This window comes from Microtus ochrogaster, chromosome 2 (genome assembly GCF_000317375.1).
Source record: "Microtus ochrogaster isolate Prairie Vole_2 chromosome 2, MicOch1.0, whole genome shotgun sequence".
NCBI lineage: Eukaryota > Metazoa > Chordata > Mammalia > Rodentia > Cricetidae > Microtus > Microtus ochrogaster.
Genome location: NC_022010.1, coordinates 40401717 through 40412281, shown reverse-complemented (window position 1 = coordinate 40412281; position 10565 = coordinate 40401717). Strand labels below are relative to the sequence as shown.

General features: G+C 43.1%; 1 protein-coding gene across 8 annotated transcripts in view; it reads left to right on the top strand.

Annotated features, from left to right (window-relative positions):
- Acap2 (ArfGAP with coiled-coil, ankyrin repeat and PH domains 2) overlaps positions 1–10565 on the top strand; it is a 115805-nt gene that overhangs the window by 49492 nt on the left and 55748 nt on the right. For all 8 annotated transcript variants that reach the window (XM_005344812.3, XM_013351432.2, XM_005344811.3 and 5 more), the window contains exons 3-5: positions 1092–1211; positions 1978–2031; positions 9900–9958. In XM_005344812.3, the coding sequence (XP_005344869.1) occupies positions 1092–1211; positions 1978–2031; positions 9900–9958 (233 nt within the window). The remainder of the gene's footprint in view (positions 1–1091; positions 1212–1977; positions 2032–9899; positions 9959–10565) is intronic.

Below are 10565 nucleotides of genomic sequence, written 5' to 3'. Positions count from 1 at the left end.
GGAGTATACCCACCTAGTTCCCTTTGACCATCTGACCCTCTGCTGGAGGAGTATACCCACCTAGTTCCCTTTGACTATCTGACTCCTCTGCTGGAGGAGTATACACACCTAGTGCCTTTCGAATTCTTACGGAAATTTTCTAAGCATGCAAAAGAATATGCATGTATTTTATTGAAATATTAGTATTTGTAAAAATATTATTTTTTAAAATATGCTTTGGATGCTATTAATTTGTCACTTGTTGTAGGGTTGTCGTTGTTTTTGGTGCCAGGGATTGGATTTGAGCCTGTTGCATGCTAGGCGACCTCTACAGTTCAGCCACACCCCAGCACTGGCCTTCTCTGGGTATTTTATTATGCTGCATGTATATAACACACCCATATGTCATGTGGATGAATCACAATGAGGATGCAATGAGAGATGGAGGAGGGAGGGAGGAAGGGAGTAGGGAAAGGCTGATGCAGGCTCAGTCCCGAGGCCGTAATCAATGCCTAACACAGGCATTGGAGAAACCCTTCTTTTCCTAGTAGTTTCCAGTGAGGCTGGTTAGTCATTTCGTAGGTCTGCTCTGGTGGGGCGAGCCTGAGCCATGTGGCTAACTTACAGTGCCGGTTTATGTGCTTTTCTCCAGTAACCACAGCTGAAAAGTGTAGCTATATTTTCATCACAGTGCTGCCCACACACCTTCTCTTCCTTCTAGGGTGTACGTCTGTGTGTGTGTGTGTGTGTGTCTGTGTGTGTGTGTGCGTGTGCATGTGTATGATGAACTGAACTCACGTGTAGGTGAGTGCTCTACCACTGACCTCCATTCCCGAGCCCCTCTTTTAGGAGGATTTAATAAATACTTATGGGCTTAAATTATGGATTTGAATGTGATGTGCTGGAGAGCCTTTGGGTCCCAACAGGTCGACATTTTGCTGTCGCTCTTCCTGTGAATTTACCTTCTAAGGCAAAGGAGAATGTCGTTCACTACTCTACTTACTGATGAAATGTGATTTGTATCGAGTAGGCTAACTCATGTGTAACTGCTAACGTGGTCGACTAAGGCCTATCTCCATTCACTTCCCTTCCGACTTTGTCTTCTTTGCCAGCTCGTGAAGCTCTGTATCGCGATGATTGACACTGGCAAAGCCTTCTGTGCGGCCAATAGACAGTTCATGAACGGGATCCGAGACCTAGCACAGTACTCCAGCAGCGACGCCGTCGTCGAGGTTGGTATCACTGAGATGACAGGGGAAGTCATGAGATCATCATCATGTATTCATCTACCTATTAATGGTTAGAGCGAACTTAGCCAGAGTAGAAGGCTGCCATTCCTCGGAGCCATGTTCCACAGTTGTGTGTTTTTTTAAGGTAGTAGTATGTTAAAGTTTGATTTCTTGTTGTGCATACTTAGCATCACTGCCCTACCCTCGCTTCACAGACTTGAGGTTTGCATGCACACAGGTGAGCTGAAGCAGGCAGGGGTCACGAGCAGAATCAGGTCACCAGTGGGTGAATATTAACCTACTCAGATCAGGACAGAACCCAACTGTGTGCCTGGAGCTGTATTGCTTCTTGCTGGCCTGTGGCCCCGGGTCAGCATATATATCCCTTGTTGTGCTCTGTAGTGCTACTGATGTTTCTTTCATGGTGGAAACTAGATTGGGAAGAAACAGGTATGTTGTGATAATTACGTGATCCAGAGTTGCTTACAGAGGCACACTGTTGATGCTATCAAACCTTTAGAATTGCATGTTGCAGATGGGGCTGTGCCAATTCCTTGATTTTTCTAGGCCTTAACATGTTACCACATGTAGACTTGTGGTGGACATGACCTCTGCAGATCATGTGAGTTATTGAGGTTGTCCTTGGAAGTAACTGTTATTGTTTACAGGCTAACCTGAGTTTTGTCAGATTACATGCTAAGTAATATTTTTGTGACTTATTTTAGTAGCTTGCAAGTGACTTGATTTTCCTTTGGTTTCTTCCTTACAGACAAGTTTGACCAAGTTTTCTGACAGTCTTCAAGAAATGATAAATTTTCACACAGTAAGTATCAGTGAGTAGGTGATACCATGATTGTTTTAATTTTTTAATTTTCTTTATTTTTTAAACATTTTTTATGGTTTATTAAACTTTATTTTATGTGCATTGGTGTGACGGTGTCAGATCCCCTAGAAATGGATCTTCAGACAGTTGTGAGCTGCCATGTGAGTGCTGGGAATTGAACCCGGTCCTCTGGAAGAGGAGTCAGTGTTCTTAACCGCTGAGCCATGTCTCTAGCCCCCTGTTGACACTCTTGAGTGGCAGTCTTTTATGAGATGACTTGATTGGTCTTCTATTGGGGTGTGTGTGGCGGGGAAGAAGGGAAGTGGGTCTGCTTTTTTCATTTCCATTTCTAGCGTAGTAAGTCTCTTCCCACTGTGCTCAATGAGCATGGCTTGTATGAGCCATGGTTATTACTGGAGCGTGGACAGTTTCCCAATGGCTTCACCACTGCGGAAAATGATATTCCCCCATAATAAACTCAATACCATAAAATAACACTCATTAAAGTTATTTTTCCACTTTGAGTTCTGTGCAATGTTTTTGGGAGTGGGGGGACTGGGTTGGTCTTATTGTGGTTGAAGTTATATATCAGTGTTATTTGAGTTGTTAGCTGTTTCAAAAATGGGCAGGTGCAACTCTCTGCCTCAAAAAAAAAAGGATGCATTTATTTTTATTTGTGTTTCATGTGTATGAGTGTTTTGCCTACATGTATGAGCATGCCCGGTACCCACAGAGGTCAGAAGAAGGTACCAGACCCTCTGGAACAACTGGCGCTAAAGATGGTTGTGAACCACTGTTTGTTTGGGTGTTGGGAATCAAACCTGAGTCCTCTGGAGATGCAAACAGTGCTCTTAACCACTTAGCTGTCTCCCCAGCCACTGAAAACATCCCGATATAGTCTATAGTCTAATTTCATAATATAATTTCTGCAGTCCTAGGAGGTATTTTGGCTTTAGTTTATACTTGGTAATCATATAAGTGGTCACTTGTTCTGGTGTTTGAGCCAGTCTCACAGAAGATCACTGTTTCTTATGTTGCAGAAGCTTAGAGCATACATATCTATATATGTATCTATTTCCCTAAATATCTATTCAGTATGCAATAGTCACTTGGAGTTGAAGTAATATATGAATCATTTGTTACCATTGATTTATTTAATAACTTTTTAAGATAAAAAGATTTAGGTTGAGGGAGATAATGTGAGCTACTGTATTTGTCTTCTGGGTGTAATTAATGGGAAGTTGTTCAACGTGGTGCAGATGGATCTGCTTAGCAGGTCTTATGAAATGCATTATGAAATGAGTTCTGAAATGCAGTGATGCATGCCATAAGGTCCAGAAGTTGGTAATAGTGTTTGTATGTGTGTGTATACAGTTCTGTATTAAGATGTTTTAAATAAATTGTGTTGAAATGTAAAGAATTATTTAGTAAAGAAAAAAAAACCATTAGCTCACTTTGGTCAGTCTAGTATTATTAGAAAGTGGAATTTTCAAAAAAGAGTTTGAGACTATAAACCTATAGTCTTCCTAAGATTTAATATGTACATTTAGTTTCATTTGCTTATGTAACTTTTTCAATAACTAAAAATAAGAAAGAATAAAAAAATCAAAAATGCTCAGGCTAGCTGTCATCACAAGCCAGGTAAAAACACCAAGAAGTAACAGCTGACGTAGCAATCAATTTACTGTAATAGAATTTTCCAGGCCGGGGTAGTGACGTGGAGGAATGAGCTATGTACACTGTCAATGCGAGAAGTCACGGCCAGCACCGGTAGTGAGTTCGAGATGGAAACACGGAGGGATGAAGGGGTACAGCTTTGCAGGATGACTCCCTGTCTGAACTCTGTTAGCAGAGGAAGTCACAGCAGCATCAAAGAGAGCTCAGCAGCAGGAAACCCAGAATGACCATCAATATCTTGTGTGTGGCCACCACTCCAGTGCTTGGCACCTTAGAAAAACACACACTCTTGTTTATTAATTTTATAATGCGTCAAAATTAAGACATGCATGGAGTCTTACAAGAGAAATTAGGCTTTTGAGTCATGTTGGAACTGTTAAGTCTGAGGGGACGTTGGAAGTAAGATGAACGCATTTTCCATTATGAGATAGATGGCCGTGAGTCTCAGGAAGCCGGGGTGGAATGTTTTGGTTAAAAGTGATCTATTTGGATATCAAGTCTCCTCATGATCATTGTGACTTGATCTAGAGTCACGTTGGAGGCTCTCCTGTGGGCATGTCTGCAATTGTGGTTTAATGAGGGATCGAAGATCCACCTTGAGTGTGGGTGGCACCAACATGGACTGGGGTCCAGGAATGGGTCAAAAAGGGCAGAGGAGAAACTGAGCTGAGCACCGCAATTCACCTTTTTCTGCTTCCTGCGTGGAGATGCCGTGTAACACACTCTCGTGCGCCTGCTGTCACGGCTGTACCTTCTCTCCCTGCCATGCCTTCCCTGCTGTGATGGAGTCGAAATAAACTTCTTTTAAAAGTTGGTTTTGTTGGTGATTTTTGTCACAACAGTAACAGTATCGAGGAACGTAAACACGACAGAGCCTTCTTGATTTGTTTTAGCTCTTGCTATTACAGGCCTAGTGGATTGCACAAAAGATTCAGTGACCTCACAGGGTCAAAAGCCTGCCCCTTAGGAGAGGATTTGGAAGGGGCAATAATGATTTTGTGTCCTGGAGTCACCAGGTAGGAGACGTGTGGTCCCTGGATGATACAAGTTATAAAGACTTGAGAACACGCGCTCCCAGAGTCAGTGGTTCCTATATAAAGCGGCAGGAACGGGAAGCAGGGTTTATGCTACCTGTAGATTTGTTACCGCTCCCTTCCGCCCGCCCCCCCTGCTGACTTTGTGAAGTGATTTCTCTGCCATCTGTGATGTGCTTCTGGGCTTTCATCTTTTCTTGAGCACAGCATGGAATATGTTGTCCTAACGGGACCCAGGCACAATGGGAAATAGCTTGCGTGTGAGCACTGATTGCCAAGTTCTGAGTTAACGCGACATTTTGTCGTTCACGGTTGCTCACAACAAGAGTGTCACATTTCTAGAAATGGAAGTGAGCCTTAGCTTTCTCTTGGTGACCGTCAGAGCTGTTTACCTTTAGCATCTGAAAAGGTGTAGGTTGGTGACCAGGAGCTGAGCTAAGACTCCAGCTGACTAATTGAGGCAGCTCTGCATACAGCTCAGCACTGGGGAAATGTGTCAGGAGGTAGCTTATGTCTTAACATTGGCAAATAGGAACCGCTTTTATTCAGTTGCTCCTGCATTATCAGCCTTGACTTCCCCAGAGTGGATGAGATACAAACACATAGGCCAGCCTCGTGCAATGGCAATGCTTGCAACACCAGCACCAGGGAGCCTGGGGCAGGAAGATTGTGTGCTTGAAGGCAGCCTGAGCAATAAATATAACGACATTCCAATCAGCCTGGCCTACATAGTGAAGTCTTGTTTCCGAAAGACACAAGTGGGATTAATGGGTTTCTTAAAATACTTCTCTTGCTATTCAAATGCATATAGATTTTTATTTTGGGAATGCAGTATTTTGGAGGATATGGATGATATATTACAATTTTGGAATACATTTTTTCCTTTGGAATGCTTTTACACCTTTGCTGTGGACTAGGGTACATACTGCATAACTATAAATGTTGGTAAACTCTGACATTTTGTGCCCCCAGAGTTTCCTTTTGCTTCTCTGTAATTCCTTCTCTCTTCCTCAATCCTCATTCCTAGCCAGTTGTCTGTAGTCTGTCATAATTAATTAATTTGTTTTGAGGCATTCTCATAACTTTCACTCTTAATTATTCTTGGACTCAGTCAAAGTATGTGTATAGTAGTTGGTTTCTTCTTATTGCTCAGTAACACTGGATCACATGAGTATATCACCATGCGTATATGCACTCATTGTTCATACCTGTGTTATCTATCTACTGCCATATTACAGTTAACCCCAAACTTAGAGGCTTACGATACAAACCTCTAGTACCTCCTCGTTTTCTGAGCTAGGAGTTTGGGAGAGCGTCACTTGGTGGCTCTGGCTCAATGTCTTTGACGAGATGCTGCCTCAGTATTGGGGCTGGGACCTTCGTCATTTGAAGTCCTCACATGGACTGGCGGGAGACATTGCACTCCTTAGCTGGAGGCCCATGTTCTTCACCAAGGACCGTCTTTGCAGGGCTGCGTGAGTGTTCTTATGGCATGGAGTCTGTCACTCTCCAAACGTGACTCAAGAGCAGGGGAGGGAACACGAGCATCTCTCATGGCCTAGTCCCAGAAGTCATATTGTGTTTCTGTCATTACTGTTTGGAAGAAGCAAGTGACGGCTCCCACTCGAGGAGAGAAGAATTAGGGTCTTTTTTTGATCACCATAGAATTTGTGGATGTTCCAGGTGAAATGGTGTGCCCCTTTAGTCATAGCTACTTGGGTGACCCAGAGGGGCAGAGTGTCACAATCCAATTGGAAGCCATCCTGGAAAGGAAAAAAAATGTGCCCCATGTGGTGGCACACACCTCCATTCCCAGCACTTGGGAGGCAGAGACTGGCAGTTTCTGAGTTGGAGGCCAGCCTGGAATATATGGTGAGTTCCAGGACAGCCTGAGCTACATAGTGAGACCCTAAAAATAAATGAATAAACAAACAAACTAGCAAATAAATATAAAAAAAAATTGTGGACTTATTTTAAGTGTACCACAGTGGGCCATTGTATCACTTTTCAGTTTTGACCATTACAGATACAACTGCTTGTTCCATATCTATCTACCTAAATACATACATGTGTATAGATCTGTAAATACACATTTATTGTGTGAATGTAAATGTCTAGGGGTAGTTGGATGAAGGAAAAGGAGAAGGAGCGTGACTGCTCCTAGGTGTGGCAAGAGGGAGGGGCATCTGGGAGAGTCCAGAGAGGACCTGACCCTGAGCATGTGAGGGCGTGGGGGAGAGGACAGCTAGGTGCAGGCAGCCACGAGGCCCAAAAGAGTAGATGAAAAGGGCCAGGTAACCAAAGTGGTTGATTATATAGGGAAGGGCAGCTGGGGGAAGGGTAGTCTAGTTCCTGGACTGGGGAAGCATAGGACAAGAGGCGGGATGCCAGCCAGGAATGCCCTGTAACAGGTCCCGACTGAGGGATGCAGGGAGAACCTGACTGCCAGCGTCTGCTCTGGTGATCATAGGCATCTCAGCCATTCCTCCCAGGTTTGAAACTCAACAGTAGTGTGGCTCATTTCGAGGGTGGCATTATGTGAAATTTTACCACTTGCATTGTGAATTGTGTACTAAGAGAAAAAAGTTTGGAAAAATAATTTCTTATATGAATGTTCATTTTAAATGTTAAAATTTCCTTTACATATTACATTCTTTAAAGTTTTAGTATTAAAAGAAAAAGTATTAAAGAAAGCAAAACCTTCCAAATGTGGAGACAGTTTTCCCCAGTCGGTGGCACCTGTCTCCCTCAGCCATGCATGAACTGCAGTTGGGTCACACAAGTGTGTTTATTCCTAGAGTTGCTGGGGTCACCGCTTGACCTTTTGGCTAAGATCAGGTATCGATGCGATGGTTTTAGGTTGCTTTCCCTGAATTTCTTTTATGCTGAAATGTCGTCTTTTGCACTTTAAAGAAACCTCACTGAGTGGTAAGAGTGTGCGCTGTGTCCGTGTGCTTGTCACATGCTCTGTTGTTTTTAAACTTACACGTCTGGAAATTGGTCTCTTGTGGCACGTGGCCCTGGAGGCTTTGGCAGTACGTATGTGTATGTCTTGACACTGCAGTCAGGACAACTCAGCAACTCTACCCCCCCCCCCTTCCCCCTCATGTTGTCCTTCCTCAGGTCCGGTTAACACACCTTCTTCCTTCTCTACTGGGGATCGCTGATTGTTTTCTACTCCTGTAGCCTTGCTGTCCCCTAAATGCCGTATAAATCACAGCTTGTGAGGTGTTGTGACTGGGATTTATTTACCCAGCCAAGTGCGCCGAGACTCATCTGTTTGTGTGCCTTACAAGAGGGATACCCTTGTATCCCTTTCTTAATACCTTTCCATTTCATGGTGAAGGGCATGTAAGTTGTCTCTGTTTTCGGCAGTTGTGGATACAGCTGTGGTGGAAGTTTACCTCCAGCTGTTTCTGTGAGTCTACGTTTTTCTCTTGGATTTAAGGAGTGGGATTGCGAGGCGGCATCTAAGCCCAGCTTGGCCTTACGTAATATGGGGTTTTAAATCACAAGTTTTATTTCTTAAGTCTGCTAGCTGTTGATTCCTCTTTTGTGAGCTTTGGTAGGTTTTGTGTTTCAGAAAAAAGAAGTGCCCCTTTTCTATTGAGTTTCTCGGCTTATAATTGGGTCCCAACCACACACATTTTCCTTTTAATGTCTACCTGTGCTGAGGTCATACCCTGCCTCCTAAATATCCAAAACTTGGCCTTTCATTTCCCTTCTCTTTGCTTTGGCTAAGAGATGTGTTTATATAAGTATTCACCCTTCAGACCAGAGTAGAAAAAGAGATTTATTGAGCCTACTGCGAGAGCATAGTGTACATGACATCACAACGGAAGCTACCTCTGTGGAAGAGACAGTGGGCCTTTGAAAGCCGTCTTCAGAGTGGCCAGCGTACAGTGTCCTTCATGCGGTCCCTTTCCCTTACAGGAGGGCAGCCCTGGCTGGCTGGCGTTTGATTCCCAGCAGAGCCTGGGTTTGCAGGCCAGCAGCTACTAGTCAGGTAATTTTAATTGACTGTATCTGGTCCCACTGGTAGCCACCTGCAGTGATGCATGCTTTCTCTTTAGGGAGGAATTCTCGGGCAGACTTGTGAAAATGCCCCAGTGGGGGCCCATTCCTCTCTGTTTTCCTGTCATGGCCTTCCGTTTACTAGTTTTATAATCTCAACCATGGATTGCTTTTTCTTTATCGTTTTCTATTTAACTCCATTTTGATTTCTGTTATTTCTTTTGCTTACGTTGGGCTTACTAGGATACAGGTGAAAAAGTAATTTTCGTGAAAGCAAACTGGGCAGACGTGGTACATTGTAGTGTAGAATGACTCACGAGATTTTTTTGCTTTTGCTGTTTTGTCTGTTGGGTTTTTTTGTTTTGTTTTTCCACCTATTCATCTCACTCAGTTTCAAGCTCCAAATTTGAAGTTGTTCTGAAAATTACGAAAGTATTTGGAATTTCTGTAGTGAGAGCCATCAGTGTTGGTTACAGGCATCTAATGCCTGGACAAGAGACTGCTCTGAGGGCTGAGATTTTGTCTTTTCTATCACAGCTGCCCTTTGACCCACAAGACTGTGTAATGCTCACTGGGATTCAGCTCATCCGTTGTCTGTGTTCCCCAGTGGAAACACTTGCTGGGGTGTCACACAGGGCCGAGTCTGTTTCCAGCTGGGTGGAAAAAGGGAAGTTTGTGTTGCTGTTGGGTTGTCTTCCAAATTTGAAGTAGAATTAAGGAATTTTTTTTTTTCACTAAATTTCTTTTCTGTAGTGAAGAGAAGCAAGTTATTTTTGAGACTGGGAGAATTTGGGTTAAAATTGGCTTCAATTTCTTTCATCTTTGTCTTTCATAGTCTTCCATAAGATATAAAATGTGGTACTGGAGAGATGGCTCAGTGGTTAAGAGCACTGACTGACTGCTCTTCCAGAGGTTCTGAGTTCAATTCCCAGCACCCACATGGGCGCTCACAACCACCCAGTTGTGAGATCTGGTGCCATCTTCTGGCCTTCAGGCATGCATACAGGCAGAACACTGTACACATAATATAAATAAGTAAATCTTTACAAAGAAAAAGAAACAAGGTGTTATTAGAATTGGTGGGTGCTGCGGTATTTGTTTCTCTTTCCTTTCTAATATTTAATGCTATATTTTATCTTCTAGATCCTGTTTGATCAAACTCAGAGATCAATTAAGGCACAGCTTCAGAACTTCGTTAAAGAGTAAGTCAGCTGCGGACCAGAGGGCAGAAAACAATCAGCCAGTGGTTGCTGGGGTGGGGGAATGTGGTGGCCTGGGGCTATGACCAAAGATACCGAAAGAGAAAGAAATTATTGGTCTCAGATTCACTGTGAACATATGTTTAACATTTCGTTCTGGTTAGAATCCAGCAAGTTTTCTAAATGTATGTAAAAAAAATGTAATTTAAAGCCCCCCCCCCCCAGGGTGATTGAAATACTTACAGTATTCACAGCTAGGTTGTCTTGTCTCGATGTGGTATTTTCTTTGAAGAGAAGATAAAAGATGAGAAAGAGCCACAGAAGTGACATGTTGTTATATGTGACCCTTTGGAAGAGATTCACCATGTTTACATATGAAATAAAATCAAAGTAAAAGTAAAAAAAAATTCAGATTTGACAAGTTAAGAAAAACTTTTTTCCACATTCATAATTTAGTTTTTCTCCTATGGTTTCCAGCAGAGAGTTTATAAATGCCAGTTAATTCTAGTACAGTGTTAAAGATAAGTAAGGAGCTGGGCGGTGGTGGCACACACTTTTAATCCCAGCACTTGGGAGGCAAAGGCAGGCAGATCTCTGAGTTCGAGGCCAG